Source organism: Eulemur rufifrons, chromosome 30, assembly GCF_041146395.1.
Source record: "Eulemur rufifrons isolate Redbay chromosome 30, OSU_ERuf_1, whole genome shotgun sequence".
Lineage (NCBI taxonomy): Eukaryota > Metazoa > Chordata > Mammalia > Primates > Lemuridae > Eulemur > Eulemur rufifrons.
The window spans coordinates 126,544,684-126,563,285 of record NC_091012.1 but is presented as its reverse complement, the minus strand read 5'-3'; the positions used below and the strand labels follow the sequence as shown (position 1 = coordinate 126,563,285).

The window sequence follows — 18,602 nt, the reverse complement described above, 5'->3', positions numbered from 1 at the left end:
CTAAGGCCCATACCTGGTCATAATGGCAATGTTAAAATTTATATTTTCTTTGTCCATTTCAACTAGAAGTTGTATTTAGATTTTCTTTTACAGTTTTATGGGTATGGTTATTAGATTGTTATTACCACGGTTACTAGAAAATAGATTATCTTGGTTTTCCATTGAAAAATGAAAGGATTATGCTCTGAGATTCATGCTTGTAATTTTCTCCAAATTATGTACTTATGCCATAGATCTCTGAGTTACGGTGCTATAGGAGTAATTGTTGGACATGAATTTACACATGGATTTGATAATAATGGTAAGTACTGGTTCATTTATAAGCTGCTGCTTTTGTAATAACGTTGACTATGTGGATGATAATTGTTGTGATTATCTTTGCATAGCAGTGCCATCATAGTCGAAGATTATCCAAAGCAATATGATTGCCGATTGAAAACTTTTCCCCATGTTTTGCTGTGATAGCTTGCAATAAATAAACAATTGTTCCTGTTGGTGATGGTGTAGAATGAAAAAAAGACCTTGTAATTTCAATGAAATTAGCTTTGCATTTAGATCAGGATTGCTGTAGCTGCCACAATAGTTACAGGAATTGCTTTGTAGCATCTCCCTTTGTCCTTTCTTTATTCACCATCTTGAGATATCCCTGGAGGTGTGAGCTGTGCTCCAACGATGATTATACATGCTACCGAGTTAAGACTCACTGAGTTAGGATTCTAGAGCTTGGCTTACTGGTTCCTTTTTATGATTTCAAGGACTATGCAGTGCTTAATCTAGATTTTTCTCTACACTGGCATATATACAGATTTTTTTTTAAAAAAAACTATGCTTTCCTAATAATGCATAACACAGAATATGCTGTGCATCCTGATAACATTTAAGCAGAAAGGAAGAGCAGAATATGATACAAACTAAAGAAATTGTCACCTTTGCAAGTCCTCATCATTTTTAATCGGCATTCCCTTCTCCTTTAACTTTGGAGTATTATTGGAAAGCCACATGAAATATCTGAAATTTATGGATTAGCAGCAAATTATCACTTTCACACAATGATTTACAGGCAGTCTCAACAACTGGCTAGCCCAGGGCAACATTATATAGAAGGGGACCTTCTTTTTTCCATGCCTGTAGGGTCTCTAACATCCTTTCCTGGATGCCCACCTCAGGACCAGAGACCCTTTTGGCTTTTCTTCTGGATGATTCTTCCCATGTTTCCACCAGCCTTTCCTGAATCACCTAAGTGTTTTGCTCCCCTGCTCTCTCCTTCTCTGTTAAAAGGTAGCTGCCTTGTAGTCATCTGACTCTCCAGGGCTAGGCTTTCTGCCTTTGGGTGTTTTGTTTATCAGAGAGGAGAGTCTTAGCTAAGAAACAAAAGCTAGTGGTCTCTTGGTTCTGGGCCCTTCTTCCTAGGAAATTTAAATATAGTCCCCACCCAACCCCCCGAAAAAGTTTCTGGAGACCTTCTGGAGTCCCTCTTAAAGGACAGAATCTAGTGATGGGAATTTCACTCTGTAACTAATACTTAGAAGAGTACATTGCACATATAAGTACATGCCCAGCAACTATTTAATGATTGGTTGGTTAGTGGGTGGAGGACAGTGACTCCATACTATCCCAGGAGGTGATATTAGTAGCATGTAGCCTTTCTAAAGAGCCTTGGATTCTTCCAGTTAAAGACTTTGCTTAGGAGACTTTCTTGTAAGCTCTCTACGTAATTAAATTTAAACGATGCCGCTGATTCCAATAGTAACCTTGAATATAAGTCTAGGTGCACTCTAAACTTTAGAGAAAATGAAGAGTGAGCATGTAACAAGAAAGAATGTCTAACTAATCTTTTTCCCTATTATGTTTTGGAGATTTCCATTCTTGTTCCAAGTTTTCTTTTTAGAGCAACTTTCCTTGTCTAAGCTGGACAGATATCCCTTCCATCCACACTGACGGCTGTGGAATGATTCACAACAGAGGTTTTATATGTTTCTCAGCTCCTGGCAACTTGGAGGAAACAGGTTCTTACAGGGCTGAGTCAGGGTCTATGTTCACACAGTGTGGATGACTCACCAGGGCTATTCCTATGGATCATTTGGAATTGCATTGGTAGTAACGCTCTGATTCCCTCCATGGACTTTCTGAATGAAGCCATTTCATTTCATAATCCAGGGAACATTGCAGGTCAGATCAGGTGAAAACACAGAATCCAAGATTGGATAAAAGTGGTGCATGCCATAAATTGACGAATCTTATTTTTAAAATGCTCTTTGTTCCTTAGAAGGAAAGAACTTCTTCAATCCTCTTTCTCCTTTCCCCCCCTTTTACGATTAACCTGTGACATTGGAGAGAACGCAGGAGCTGCTCTCAGGAAGAGCGTTCCCTGCTGTTGTGACTGCTTTATGAAGGCTTGTCGGGTGAGGGAAAGGAAAGATGAAGAATTTAGTTTCCATAAATAACACAAATGTCTTCTAACTTTCCTTTTTGCTAGGTAGAAAATATGATAAAAATGGAAACCTGGATCCTTGGTGGTCTGCTGACTCAGAAGAAAAGTTTAAAGAAAAAACAAAGTGCATGGTTAACCAGTATAGCAGCTATTATTGGAAGAAAGCTGGCTTAAATGTGAGTACAAGTGTGGTGAAGGGGGCACCTTGTGGGTCATTTTTTCTCATTTGGACATTAGCTTGTTTTAAACCAAGTGTGCTTCTGAGATCATCAGTATCTGCCTTCCCTGGGAACTTGTAAGAAATGTAAATTCTTGAGTCTTACCCTAGACCTGCTGAATCAGAATCTCTGGGGGTGGGGCCTGGTAGTCAGGCGGTCTGTCTTTCACAAGTCCTCAGGTAACTCTGATACAAGCTAAAGTTTGAGAATCATGGGCCTAAACAGTGGTTTGTTTTCTTATATTTGGATTAATGTAGAAAATCCTATAGTGCAGATAAACAATGACATTCTTATAAATCTCCTATATCCCCTATCATTAAAATATTTTTTTTCTAAACTACTGCTTAGATTTAATTCACTGAAATAAAACCTCACTAACTTAAGCTGGTGGGTCTGAGACTTGGTTAAGAGTTCTTAGTTATAGAAGTTTGGACAAAAGAAATGTACTTTTTAAATGTTTGTTTTATATTATTTATACATACATAATTTTCCATAAAGGCACACATGAAATTTTATACATGCTTTTGTCTATGTGAAATTTTGTTCCTTTCCTTTTTTGTGTGTAACCTCCATCTCCTTCCCCTTTCTCTCTCATTACTCTTAACTTTCCCTACCTGTAATCAGTCTTAATAACTCTGATACACTTTTCCCCATGCTTATGTAAAGATAGACACACACACACCACAACTTTAGTTCATTATTTTCAATGGCCATCTAAGAGTCCCTGGTGTGAATGTAGTGTAACTTAGCTAACCTCTTGTTGAGGGGTTACCCTTTCCAATTAAAATGCTGCTATAATAAATACCCTTATCATGTACATATTCTTTTTCCCCCTATAAGATAGATTCCTACTATCACCCAAAAGTTATAACATTTCATATTTCCACCAGTGATAGATGAAGGAGCATTAATTTGAGTTATTTTCTTGTCAATTTATGACAACCTTTTTAATATTATAGATGTTAAGATTTTGTCTATCATTGACATTATACATATTTTTCCCCAAATAAATTACTCATCCATTGGACTTTTTATATGGTATCTTTAGTCATATAACATTTAAACATTTTATATAGTCCAAGATACCTATCTCTCTTAAAAAATAGTTTCTGCATTTCCATTCTTGGTTATGAAGGTGTTTCAAACATCTATCGCATATATAGAGTCTCCTAGCTCTTCTAGGAAGGTTTTCATTGTTTTGTGATTTTACATTTAAATCTTCATGTGAAATTTATTTTTCTGTGGAGTTTAATATGAGATTTTACTTCTCTTTTTTTCCAAAAGGATAGACAATTGATCTAGCATCATTTATTAAAAGATATTTTTTTCCTCCGAGTCAAATTTTTGTTATAAATTAGAATCTTATATACACTGAGAGTTAAATTTCAGAGTTATATATTCTGCTGACTTGTTGATTTCTATACCAATACCTTATTACTGTGGCTTTATGGATTGTTCTGATATCTATAATACAAATTCTCCCTCACTGTTCTTTTATGTACTTGGCCATTCTCAGGCATTTATACTTCTGTATACTCTCCCAGATCATTTTACCAATTCTATCTCCTCCAAAGAAAATCCCACTGGGATTCCAATTTAAGCCATACTAAATGTGTGGAATTGACATTTTTGTGACATAGTCTTATTGTCCAAGAACATGGTATGCCTTTCAATCTGCTTGGTTCTTGTTTTAGATTTTTAAATAAAGTTTTATAGTTTTCTACATATAGTTTATCTGCTGTACATTGTTTTTACTTATTTTCCTTTTCCTTATTTTTCTGGTTTGATCAGGTTAGTGTTTATGCTCTTTCTCCATTATCAATTGTTTTCTTATACTTTTCCATTCCACTTCTTATCCATGCTTTCATAATTATAAGACACAGATTTCACTCATCGTATTTGACAATAGGATACCAACAAGAGAGAATTGTTGTTAGGTTATGGATCTGCAGGAAGACCTTCCTCTAAAACACACATGAATACACTATATGCTCCCAATTTATCTAGTCAAAAGCACAGCACCTGAGAGAAGCAAGGTGGCCACAGAAATGGAGTAGATCAGTATATCTTATGTGGTTTTCCTAGGTTCTCTTGGCCCCTAACCAGACATGAACTCTGTCCTGATATCTTACCGGAGCTGGAAAAATACCCAAATACTTGCTATGCCTCAAGTCTATTATAATTGGGGTTTATTTCACCCTTTCAGATGAATTTAGGTAAAAAATCATATGCTTCTGTTAAAGGGAATGTTTATGAACACTGGCTTGGTTCTCCTGGTTCTGAAATCATGCTCAGCACAAGTGAGACTGCTGCTCATTCAGGTGGAGAAACCAGAGTCAGTATCCTTGAATGGTGTCCCTAGCTCCTTTACCAGTGTCCTCGAAAGACATTTCTTTGCCCATATATTTTTAATACCTGTAACTGTGACATGAGAAGACCTAAAATGGGTGCTTTTGTATATCTATATTCAATTCAGGTGTTTTCACACTGAACACTCATCTGGAGTATATGTTGCTTCAAGAAAAGCATGGCAGCAAGGTATGGTGATGTGTACCTGTAGTCCCAGCTACTCAGGAGACTGAGGCAGGAGGATCTCTTGAGCCCAGGAATTCGAGGCTGTAGTGAGCTATGACCATGCACTGCACTCCAGCCTGGATGGAAGAGCAAGATTCCATCTATAAATAAGAAAAGAAATAAAGAAAAGCAGAGCACGGGGGTTCTGGAGTCAGATGTGGGTCTAAGTCTTGGTTCAACCAATTACTAGTTTTATGAACTTGGGCAGGTTACTTAACATTCTTGAGTCTCAGTGTCTTCAATTGTGAAATGGGTAAATATTTCTGAATTCATTCATTTGTTGTAAGAATTAAATGAGTGAAGTAATGTGAAGCATCAGTGCAATGCCTGACACACAGTAAGTGTTCAATAAAAGGTAGTTAATATTCCCGATCCTTTGTGATATATTCATAAATACTCCATCCCAGGAAAAAAACAAAGCCAAAGACTTTGAGGCTGAAAACAACAAAAACAATAGAAGAGCAGTTTTCTTGGAGGAAGAGAATTCGTATTTCCTGGTGATTATTATATGTAGGCATGGGAGTTAGACTTTTCACTTCATTGAAACAAATGTAATCCTCATACTGGTCCTGATAGGTGTACAGATTACTGGGTGTATGTATTTTACATATGAGGAAATTGAAGCTCAAAGAGATTAAAACCCATGGTAGAGTCTAGATTAGAGTTTAGATCTTTATGACTCCAAATTCCAAACACTTCCCCCCATATTGTGCTCTGGATCTTATTTTAAATTCATTTTATTCCTGGGTGATGTGTGGGTGGACTTTTCTTCACCATCCATTTTGGCTAAAGTGTCAGATATTGAAACTTAATTCTGACAAATGTGTACCTTTGTCACAAGGACAATAGAAAGGGCATACCTGTCTCAGCATAAATGCACTCAACCATCAGAAAACAGCTTTAGTCTCATTCCCACATGAGAGTGGGTAGCTTCCTTTGTGGATATAAAGGGCCATGCTTTAGTTTTCTGGCTTCGTTTGTAGGGGCCAGTCCTCTGTGCCTAAAGCTTTCTTTGCAGTGAGTTGGAGGGAGCTCAGATGGAGAACCACAGAAACAGACTGTCAGTAGCTGTTGAGTCTTGAGAGCCTAAACCTAGGGCCATGTGATCTACTGAGGGAGTCCAGAGTGTGAGGAGCTAGAGGAGTGACGCTACTCCAAAAGCCTCTAACTTAGATATAAAGCTTAGAGTAAAAAGGAAGGAGATTAAATTCAAGCACGAGTGGATATAAACATAAGCATCAAGAATGAAGAGGAGTTGAGGTTGAGAAGGTAGCATATTATGAAACAGAGGCTCTGGAGACAGAAGACTGCTTGGGTTTGAATCCCTGTGAAATGTGAGCAGTTTACTTAATCGCTCTGTCAAGAGCCCAAGAAGGGGTTCTTTAGGTCAGTGATTTATTGAGGAAGTAGTTTGGGTAGAAACCTGTAAAGGAGTGAGGAAAACCTATTTGTTTCAGAAGAAGTTTAGCCTTACCCTGATCCCACAGAGGGTTCTGGAGCATGGATTGCACCACAGAAATTGTTCAACCCAGCGGCAAGGGGCTGAGCTATTCTAACTGCACATCAGTCAGTTACTGGAAGGTGGGGTATAAACTCCCAGCAATCTCCAGGTGAGGCTACTCCCATAAGCTAAGGTTAGTCTTCCTGAGCTGTTAGCAGTTGCAGGAATGGGTGCACAGTCCTGGTAGAAAAGAGGATCTGGCAGGGTACTAACAACAACAACTGCTACACACTCTGAGGTTTATGTTCTCATTTGTTAAACAAGGATAACAATACTAGCACTCACCTCATGGGATTGTAGAAAAGAAAAAATATGTATGTAAAGCAGGAGTGGTATAATAACCTTTGGGGACTGAAGCTAGGAGGGTTCTGAGTGATTACAGTGAATAATATTTTCCAAAGATTTGTTATTTCTTGGTATTGCTTGATACCTGGGTGTTTGAGCTAGCTTAAAAGTAAAGAGTTGGTAAGATCCATGGCTTAAAAGTTTAGAGCAAGATGTATTCTGCTATAACAAATCACCATAAATTTAGTAGCTTAAAACAACACAAATTTATTATGCAGTTCTGTGTGTCAGAAGTCTGACACAGGTCTCAGTGGCCTAAAATCAAGGTGTCAGCAAGGCTGTGTTCCTCTGTAGAGGCTCTAGGGGAGAATCTGTGTCCTTGCCTTTTCTAGAGGCTGCCCGCATTCCTTGGCTCATGGCCCCGTACTTCTTCAAAGCCAGCAATGGCCAGTGGAGTCTTCTCACATTGCATCACTCTGACACTCACTCATCTGCCTCCCTTTTCTTCTTGGAAGGACTCTTGCAATTATATTCGGTCCACCTGGATAAGCCATGATAATGTGCCCGTCTCAAGATCATTAACTTAATCACATCTTAAAAGTCCCCTTTGCCATTGTAAGGTAACACATTCACAGGTTCCAGGCATTAGGTTGTAGATAGACATCCTTCAGAGGCCATTATTCTGTCTGCTACACAAGGGTTGGCAAACTTTTCTGTAAAGGGCCAAATAGTAAATAATTTAGGCTTTGTGAGGTATACGTTCTCTGTTGCAACTATTTAACTCTGTTATTGTAGCAAGAAAGCAACTATAGATAATATATATTTAATATATGAATGGGCATGAGTGTGTTCCAATAAAACTTGATTTATGGACACTGAAATTTGAATTTCACATAATTTTCATGTGCCACAAAATATTATTATTTTGATTTTTTCCCTCTAGTCGTTGAAATATGTAAAATCTAATCTTGCAAGCTGTACAAAAATAAGCGGCAGGTTGGATTCAGCTTGTGGGCTATATTGGTTTAGAATATTTTTGTCCTAGCTCATTTAAGGTTTTAAGAAACAATCTTTGAATGTAGGGAAGAATTTCTTCACCATGCTTGGCTGGTTGTCATACATATTGCAAACCTTGACCTTGTGATCTGCACTACTTCTGTTTGATTTTTGTTCCCCAGGAGAACTACCCTCTTTTTAATTTTTCCTGGAAATTGCTGAAGGTAAAACGATGATGGTTAGTCTTGAAATTTTGTTCCTGTGTAGATGGTAAATTTTTGGAAACACGGGCACAATGAGAAGAATATTCAAATTATGTGAGTTAATCAGAGAAGGTAACCTGTGTATTGACATTTTTATTTTTTCCCACTAAACCAAAGTCACTCAGAATATTAACATTCTATGGGAGCTGGCTAAATTGGTAAGAATAAAGAGGTATATGAGAAAGAAATGGGTAGCATAATAAAATAGAAATTATTATATTCAGGAACACTTTGCTAGGGTTAGTTTGCCATCTCACAATTCATAACAATATGTTATAACTACCTTTGATTTATTGAGTGTAATTATCTCTTTAAAATATGACACTGTTTTTTGCTATACTATGTATACCTCTTGCTGAATGATAGTTGACCATGAAACACTCTTTGTTCTTCTTTTTTCTTTTTGTTAGGTGAAGGGGAAGAGGACCCTGGGAGAAAATATTGCTGACAATGGAGGTCTGCGGGAAGCATTTAGGGTATGCACTGCTACACTTGCTGTGGTTTTAAATATTAAGCTATAAAGCACCATATGGGTGCACTTCAATTTATACCACAGACATGTTCCTGAGGAGTTAGATATTATGGAATTTCTGTAAATAGAATTGTATTTTCCCATTGACTCTATTATACTCTATTATATAAATAGAACTACATTTCTTTCTTTTTTCTTTTTGGGGTATAAAGTCACCCTAAAGAATAATATTTGTTATTAAGAATCATGTATTTAAAGGATAGCTTTCAGAAAATACATTCACAATCATATCAAAGCATGCTATAGAAATCTCCTTGAGGCTAGGTTCATATGAGTTTTCCTTGAGTATAGCTCTCTCTATAGCTCTCCTTATAATTTTCTCTTAAAATATCAAACTTCTAAATGATGGCCAGAGGGTAGTGGTTCCCATATACTGGGCCAGGTAAGAGTCCATAATAATGTTTTCATCACCTGCTGGTCTGTGGTTAAACAAGAAACAAAGATAATGTGGAAAGATTTTCAAAAAGCTTAAATGCATTCAATTTAAAGACCAGACTGTTATTATGAGGTTATATCCTTCCTATATTCTAAAAATATACTTTATTTTATAAAATGATGGTGATAGAAGATGATAGTTTTTCCTCTTACTTGGAAAAATAAAAAAAAAATGGTAATATGTTGACCCCAAAATGTTTTGCCATAGGGGCCTTGCCATTGTGTTGCATTTGTTTGTCCCCTGGTAGGAATAGAAAGAACAGCTTTGTTTTGAGTTATTTAACATCTGAACACTTTGGCCCATCTGCTTTGGTATCTACTGAGTGTAAGATCTTTTCACAAGTGCACCTGCCTCACTGGTAAACAATAGGACATGGATTTACATTTCCAGGTGTTTGTTTTCTTAAAGGACAACTTGACACGATGCATTTTGCATATAGCAGGAGTATATATTTAATATCTCTGTGCTAGATAAGAAAAGAGAAAAACCACTATTGCAGAGGCTCATCTATTTTGCTTCTCACTAGGCTTACAGGAAATGGATAAATGACAGAAGGCAGGGAGTTGAGGAACCTCTCTTACCTGGCATCACATTCAACAACAATCAGCTCTTCTTCCTGAGTTATGCTCACGTGAGTAGACCAAGGAAGGGGTGTCAAAGACGAAATGCAAGACTTTTTAGCTTGCTCCCTTGATCAGGGTTTAATGGCATGACTCTGATTTTAGCCAAAATTTTATCTTGCTGATTATTTTTTCAGGATAAATTTCACCTTCTTAATGTTCCATGGACCATAATTAATTAACTGATTGAATCAGAGTTTGTTGGTATTTTTATCAAGTGGGTTACCAGCCCCATGGTAACTCACTTGGCACTTCTAATATATCTTGACTTCTTAATGTGTTTAAAACTATTTGTAACTGTTTCTAATAACATTCTTTGGCTTTCATGGCCCTTCCCTTTCCTTTATTTTTATTTTTATTTTATTTTTTTTTTTTTGAGACAGAGTCTCACTCTGTTGCCCGGGCTAGAGTGAGTGCCGTGGCATCAGCCTAGCTCACAGCAACCTCAAACTCCTGAGCTCAAGGGATCCTCCTGTCTCAGCCTCCCGAGTAGCTGGGACTACAGGCATGCACCACCATGCCCGGCTAATATTTTTTATATATATTTTTAGCTGTCCATATCATTTCTTTCTATTTTTATTTATTTTTTTATTTTTTATTTTTTTTTTTTTTGAGACAGAGTCTCACTCTGTTGCCCAGGCTAGAGTGAGTGCCATGGCGTCAGCCTAGCTCACAGCAACCTCAAACTCCTGAGCTCAAGCGATCCTCCTGTCTCAGCCTCCCGAGTAGCTGGGACTACAGGCATGTGCCACCATGCCCGGCTAATTTTTTCTATATATATTTTTAGCTGTCCATATAATTTCTTTCTATTTTTAGTAGAGATGGGGTCTCGCTCTTGCTCAGGCTGGTCTCGAACTCCTGAGTGCAAACGATCCGCCCACCTCGGCCTCCCAGAGTGCTAGGATTACAGGCGTGAGCCACCGCGCCCGGCCTCTTTCTATTTTTAGTAGAGATGGGGTCTCGCTCTTGCTCAGGCTGGTCTCGAACTCCTGAGCTCAAACGATCCGCCCACCTCGGCCTCCCAGAGTGCTAGGATTACAGGCGTGAGCCACCGCGCCCGGCCTGGCCCTTCCCTTTCCTATATTTCTCCTTCCCCTTTGCCCCATTTGCTGACTTTGACCACTCTCAATGTATGGGGAACCCTCAGAGATGTGTTTCCAACTGTTGTATGAATATGCATAGACTACTAGAGCTGAAAAAACAACAACAAAGGCAAGGAGAGTCATGTCACTCTCTTGTGAGCTTAATAGGTTCTTGGAGCTGAAATTGAAAGAAAGATGTGCACTAAATAAAGCACAATTCTTAATTTCAGTCTCTGGCTAATGAGGCAAGTGCCAATTCTTCTTCGTTATTGGTTATTGCACTGGACTATGTCACAAATATATAGGCAACATTTTCAAAGAAGTCAAGGATGGGTCAATTAAGGTTCTAATGTACATCCTCACAGTGGGCAAATGTGTATGTATATGCTCAAAGCTAGACAAAAATTTTCATCAGTACAACCTTTTATTCCTAAGTCTTTGCATTCACTCCTCAGTAAGCTCATTCATTCACATGTCTTCTACAATTGACTCTGGGCAAAGGATTCTTACCTACCTGAGGTCTTTTATTTCTTAAAGCTGACATGACAACACTAAATAATTATTAAGTGACCTTATGCCAACAAAACTGTAGTCATCAACAAAATGCCTTTCCTTTCTAGTTTCCTATTTTCTATCAACATACCCCTGTCTTTGGGCTTTCCTGGTTAGAAAGCCTGCTTTCTTAGGTCTTAATTAATTTATCTGTCCTCATTTTTATGGCATGTGTTCCAAAAGCTAGATGTTTCATCCTTTGAAATGCTTTGCAGATTCACCCTCTCCTTCTCCCCAGTTTTAGGCAGTTTGGGTTGCTAAAACACATATAGTAGTAACATTCATCGGGTGTCAGGCAGATGGGAGGGGGAGGAGGGGATGGGTATATACACACCTAATGGATGCGATGTGCACCGTCTGGGGGATGGGCACACTTGAAGCTCTGAATCAGGTAGGGCAAAGGAATACATGTAACCTAAACATTTGTATCCCCATAATATGCTGAAATAAAAAAAAAGTAGCATAGACCGGGTGGCTTATAAACAACAGAAATTTATTTCTTGCTGTTCTGGAGGCTGGAAGTCTGAGATCACGGTGCCAGCAGGGTCAGGTTCTGGCAAGGACCTTCTTCTGGGTTGCATGCAGACTGCTGACTTCTCGCTGTGTCCTCACATGGCAGAAGGAGCTAGATAGCTGTCTGGCCTTTTCTTATGAGGGCACAAATTCCATTCATGAGAGTTTTATCCTCATAACTTAATTACGTTCCAAAGGCCCCACCTCCCAATACCATCATATTGGGATTAGGGTTTCAACATATGAATTCTGGGGGGATCCAAACATTCAGATCATAGCATCCCATTACCTACCTTATCATCTATAGGCTCAATCTTGATATCTTCTACTCTGGATTATCCCAATAGCCTATGGCATGTTTTTTTGACTTTAGGCATCTTTCACCACTGTTTTACATGCTACTGAAATACATTACCTTTATTTCATTACCAACCTGCTGAAAGAACTACAGTGGATCCCAAATGCCTACCACATTGAGGCCAAACACCTCCATCTAGCTTCCAAAATTCTCAGTCTGATCCAACTCCACACAACCCACTTTAACTTCCCACAGCACCATTGGATGAAAAAAAACTACTCACCTTTAACCAGGCAGGTATCCTCACTTCCACCCCATTATGTCATGCCCATTACTGTCTTCGTAGCTTTGCTTCTGATTCTCATTCTCTAATGTGACTCCCTTTCTTCTCTTCCTTTTTCAATCCCTGCTTCATACTTCAGGATCCATGTCGAGTTTCACCTTCTCCACGTCTTCCACAAACTCTTCCCCAAGGACTCTAGCCCTTATTATTTTATCTTTAACTCCTTTTATATGTACCTTCATTACCATGCAGTTGAGTACTGAATTGCTCTGAAAATGTTCAAGAATTTTAGTTTTATCTCCATAGCTAATCTTCTGGATCTTTACACTTATGTATCTCCATAGCACCCAGCAAAGATGTTGGGTATATTGAATACACTTGATATTTTTTAGATCAATTGCTTGAAAAGAGTAAGACTAACACAGTTCAACAAGGAGATTTCATTTTGAGTCAGTACTGGTCAGTCAGATATCTAAAATAAATACATAAAAATAGTTAGAACTTTCTAGAGTTGGGCTTGGCAAATTAGGGCCAAATATGGCCTGCTGCCTGTTTTGTAAATAATATTTTATTAGAAAACAGCTGCACTCCTTTATTTATACATTGTCTGTGGCTGGTTTTGTGCTACAATGCCAGAATTGGATAGTTGAAACAGAGAGCTTATGGTCTTCAGAGCCTAAAATATTTACTATCTCTCTACAGAAAAAGTTTGCTGACCCCTGCTCTAGGGGACAAAGTATAAGGGTCCATCAGTTCTTACTATTTATATCATACTCCATAATGTCTCTTTGTAGATGAAATAAACTAATTGATAGTGATGTTACAGTCATAATTTTGAAATGTCTCCAAATATAATACCAAACCATATCTGATTTATTTTAAACTAATGCGATTTAGAGGAAAAAAGTAGAAAGCTATTTTATGTCACTAGCGAGAAATTTATCTTAAGTCTCCTTTTAGGGAGTAAAGTTATTTTCTCTCCTGGGAAGGTACTAGGAAAACAGTAACAACCATAATGTGTTTCCAGAAATCTCTTAAATGATATGTGAAGCAAAGACAATACTACATAGTAATGTAAGAATATAAGAAGAAATAACATACAAAGAAATGAGGTAAAATCAAATGCCAGAAACAACTTCACATTAGCTAGCTTCTGAGGAAATTAAGGAATCACATTACAAAAATATCTTCCAAGTCAAATTCAGAACCACAGTGACTGACAGTATATCGTCATCAAAAGGAATAGCATCATACCACCTTTCCTGCCTCCTACATCCCTGTGGTTGCTGCAACCTGTCAATTTTTTTCTCAGATACTCTTCTCATCCTTCTACTTCTTTCCATTCCCATTTCTACTTATTTAGAGGACTGCCATTGAGAACCTTCCTAGTGCCTATAAATAATCTTCTAACTAGTCTCTAATTTCTTCTTCCTACTATACATCCCTGCCAGATAAATCTTTCAAAAATCTGGATTTAATCATTTTCCTGCTCAAGAACAATGTTTAAATATAGTTTAAACACTCTGGCCAGTTGCTCAGGGCTTCGGAAATCTGGCACCATCCTCCTTCTCCCACTGCTGCCTGCTATGCAGCACACACTCTAGCTAAGCTGAATGTCTTGCTTTCTTTCCCCTCAAACATGTCTTTGCTCCCATTTCTTCCTCCATTTAGAATGTTTTCTGCCATAGTCATGTGTCCCAGTTCTATTCATACTTCAAGATTATATTGTATCCCAAGACACATGGCAAGTCAGGCTTAAGTAGGTTATGCTGCAGGAACAAACACTACAACAAAAGTTTCCTTCTTGTTCATGCTGTGTCCAGCATGGGTCAGCAGTGGGGCTCTGCTTGGAGTTTTGACTCAAGGATTTGGGTTTGGGAATCTTAATCTTGATATGTGCTTCCATGGTCACCACAAGAGTAGAAAAGAAATATGAGGAAATGTGCGCTGGCCCTTACCAGATCACCTTAAGTTGTTCTTAAGGCTCCTAAAGGAAGTGACATATAGCACTTCTGCTCATATTTCATTGGCCAGAGCAAGTCAGATAGCTATGCCTAACTTCAAAGGAGATGGAGGAGTGTGTTCCTATTCCAGGCCCACACTAGGGTGAGGCAAGCAAGGTGTTCAGGGGGCAAAATACTAACTGCTCATGACCATACTCAATAATGGGTGGCTGATTTTATTGATTTAAATGAGCATGGTTAAGTTTGATAGGAACCATTTCAAACATTAAATTCATTGCATGAATACGTTGGTTGATTCCTGGGCATATATGCAATTCTCTTGATTTAAAACACTTGTCTGGAAACCTTCCTAATTTGCTCAAATTGTGAAATTATTCACATTGATAAAAACCTTCTACTCTGGGGATCAGAATAATAGATGTTATTACTGATGAAGGTTTGTCTGATCTGCTAAAACTGTTTGTCATTCACTGATTCTAAAATTATTCTTCAGTATAATTTGGAGCAGTTAAGACAGTAGAGAATGTATTATTTGAATGGAAGCGTATTTATTGGGATACTTTTCTCTTCTAGGTGAGGTGCAATTCCTACAGACCAGAAGCTGCCCGAGAACAAGTCCAAATTGGTGCTCACAGCCCTCCTCAGTTTAGGTAAATGGGCAAATGGGTGACACTAGCTTTTAACTGTGCCTCTCCCCTCTTTCTCCCCAACCCAGCCATCCCAGGGCTCTACCAGATAGGTGATCTGAACAAAAGCCTGTATTATGAACTGTGTGATCTCCATTTTGTGGACAAAAAAAAAAAAAGTCTGGCCAAACAGAAACTAAGCATCTTTTCTTTCATTAGCAGTAAACTGGTTTAATCAGCATTTTCTCAACTAAATTTCTGCTGGTGGGGACTTGTGCCTACCACTAGTCTGATGCCACATTAAGAGGTCCATGAGACTATACAAGACTCTAAACGTAACTTGGAATCCAAATCATAGCTTTAGTGTTAAATTTCATTTATTATCTTCCAGCTTTTGAAAGGCAGCAATCCATGGGTGAGCAACATGTGTGCTCAGTAAACTGGAATATTTGATTTGTCCAACTGTCTACTTTTTTTGTCCAGGCCAAAAATAGTCTTTATTATCTTAGGAAAGGATGAGATCTGAGGTACTGTGCCTTAAAACACCTAGAGCTCTGATTTATTTTGTGTTAAAGAATATCTTGTTTAATACCTCTTGTTCTTTCACACAATCAGCCAACAAACAAATGAATGCCCACTTTCTGAATAGCTCTGAACACAAAGGATATATGGAGATATTTAGCAATTATAATTTATATCTAGAGTTAGAGACTCTACATTTTGCTTTCAGTTTGAATCATATTTTGAAACAATTGCTTATAGATGAAGGGGAAAGGATTATGAATTATAGTCTTATTTAATTGTCAGAATGTATAAAATATTAAATAAAATTAAGGTTAACATTATTTATCCTGTACTAAGTTCCATAGTTTTACAGTTTGAGAGAAAATTTCTATAGTAGGGGACATACAGGTATAATGAGAAATCCAAGAAGCCATAATAATTTATATTTATTCATTCTTTGCTTAGGATATATTATATCTAGATATATTTATATTTAATGTTTAAATGAATCCATTAGCATATTGCAAGAAAGTCATCTATAATTTCTCCTATATTTTAAAATCTTATTCCTAAAAACTTGCATTAGAAATGCTTCAGAAATTGACTATAAATTACCCACTAGCATAAAAATCTAATCACTGTGTTGGAAATTCTCCCCCACTGGGCTAAACTGTCATGAAGGCTGACAGTCTCTAATGGACTAAAATGTGTTCTCACTGACAAATGGTGCGGATGAAACCACACAGTAGATTAATTACTCAATAGATAAGTTTTTAGAAACTAATTTCCTTTTACTAACTAGTTGCCTGTAATGTTGGATTTTAGCTGATAATTTTACAGAGTGTGCTTACTAATTATCAGCTATATTCTCTCTTTAACATTTGCCTAGGGTGAATCACACTATGAAATATGCATCCCTACCCATACATTCAGCTAAAACACAAGAGGTTATGAGGATTTTTTGGATACAGGCCATTACATTTATTCAAATGCCCGTAGGTAACAAAGTCATTAGGGAAGAAATAGTCGGTGACTGAGAATGCTGAGTCTCTAGTCAACCCTTTGAACATGCAGTTGAGTAAGAAATAGATGAGGGGGCAGTATTTTTCCCTGGCTTGTTACTGGTGTCTGCAGTAACTGTAGATTTTGAGTACAGCAGAAATCAAACAATGGAAATGCCACTTCCAAAAGGCAGTTATAATCAAAGTGCTGAGTAGGAATCCAGTCTTTACTGCAGTTGGGAACTTACAAGAACACCAGACTGTGGAGCTAACTCCAGTGAAGGATTACTTATCAGTAAGAACCATATACCATTTGTTAGCTGATTGTTGCATTAACCAAATTCTAGACAAATATGTACCTCTAAACCCAATAGGAATTTAGAGAAAATGTTTTTGTAGATTGAATGAATTATTTAAAAATAGTTGGAAATGCAACAACATGGATGACTCTTACTGACATTATGTAGAGTGAAAGAAGTCAAAGACCAAACAGTACATACTGTGGATTCCATTCACATGAAGTTCAAAAACAGACAAAGCTATGGTGATGGAGGTCAGAATAATAGTTATCTTTGGAGGTGTTATTGGTAGGGGACAGGAAGCAGCTTTTGGGGTGCTAGAAATATCTATGTCTTGATCTGTGTAGTAGTAGCATGGGCCTATACACATGAAAAAGCTGACAAGTTCTACATTTACTATTTGTGGATTTTATGTCAGTTATACTTTCCATAAAGAGTTACATTTTTAAAAAGCTAGAAAAACTAAATATTGGTGATGATACAGTCTCATGGGAATTTGAAGACTATTGGAAGAGTAATAGGAGTATTTGCCTGACATTCAGGAGATGCTGGTTCTAGTCTTAGCTCTGTTAATTTTTTTGGAAATGTATTCAATCATTTTGGGCTTTCGTTGCCTCTACTATAAGCAGAATAAATGAATGCCAACATTTCTTCTAGCAACGTACTGCTACAATTTTATCCAGAACCTGTTAATGTGTAAGAATTAAATGACATGTGCTTTGACATATCTTTTTTCAGGGTCAATGGTGCAATTAGTAACTTTGAAGAATTCCAGAAAGCTTTTAACTGTCCACCCAATTCCACGATGAACAGAGGCATGGACTCCTGCCGACTTTGGTAGCTGGACCACTGGGTTATGCCATCCTGAGAGAGCTGCACAGTGCTAGCACATTGCCCACTGCTTTGGGTCTATATTCCTCTGAAAAATTTTATGCTTACTGCATTTTCATTATTTGGGTAGATGACCTGCTTGGATCTAAACAGTATTTGCTCAATGTTGTAGGGCTTAAAAAAAATGGAATACAAGAGATGAACCAAATATGTCTCTTTAGAAAACCAAACCAACAAAAATAAATTCCTAGACCACTTTTGTTAAATTGTTATCTGCTGAATTGTTGCTATTGTCAATTTTAGTGTGTTAGCCACAGCTAAGTGGTACATACCATTTTGATCTATAGCTTTGCAGGGAGCCCAAGGAGAATGTATCCATAAAAAGTTCAATCTATGAAACTTGTAACCATCAATGATGAAGGATATGTACATGAATACCTGGGAGATCTTGCTGCTCTAGAATGTGGTGTCAGATTTTATGGACAGTCATTACGTAGCATTTCTTTCTAAGGTAATTAAATTGGAAATATGTTGGATCTCCAGTTTACAATTTTTGATGAAGTTCTTGCTTTCAGCTTTGGAGTCAGTTGGAATGAAAACATGCCTCACAGCTTGCATCTGATATAGCTGATTGCCCTGTTCAAGTCAGCATGAACAAAGCTGGCAGAAAGGCTACTAGGTAAAGGATTTGAGTTTATTAAATACAAAAAGGGGGGGGATATATTTTTAAGTCCCAGAAGAAATAAAAACTCCTAGTCACGTAATAGCAGGGAAACTAGGAGATGAAATTTCC

General features: G+C 37.7%; 1 protein-coding gene across 2 annotated transcripts in view; it reads left to right on the top strand.

The window, feature by feature from the left end:
• PHEX (phosphate regulating endopeptidase X-linked) overlaps nucleotides 1–17,819 on the top strand; it is a 201,560-nt gene extending 183,741 nt beyond the window's left edge. The window contains exons 17-22 of one of the 2 annotated variants that reach the window (XM_069463593.1): nucleotides 234–301; nucleotides 2,477–2,607; nucleotides 8,679–8,744; nucleotides 9,763–9,867; nucleotides 15,122–15,198; nucleotides 17,717–17,819. In XM_069463593.1, the coding sequence (XP_069319694.1) occupies nucleotides 234–301; nucleotides 2,477–2,607; nucleotides 8,679–8,744; nucleotides 9,763–9,867; nucleotides 15,122–15,198; nucleotides 17,717–17,819 (550 nt within the window). The remainder of the gene's footprint in view (nucleotides 1–233; nucleotides 302–2,476; nucleotides 2,608–8,678; nucleotides 8,745–9,762; nucleotides 9,868–15,121; nucleotides 15,199–17,716) is intronic. The other variant, XM_069463594.1, reaches the window with a different exon arrangement.
• Nucleotides 17,820–18,602: the final 783 nt, after the last annotated feature.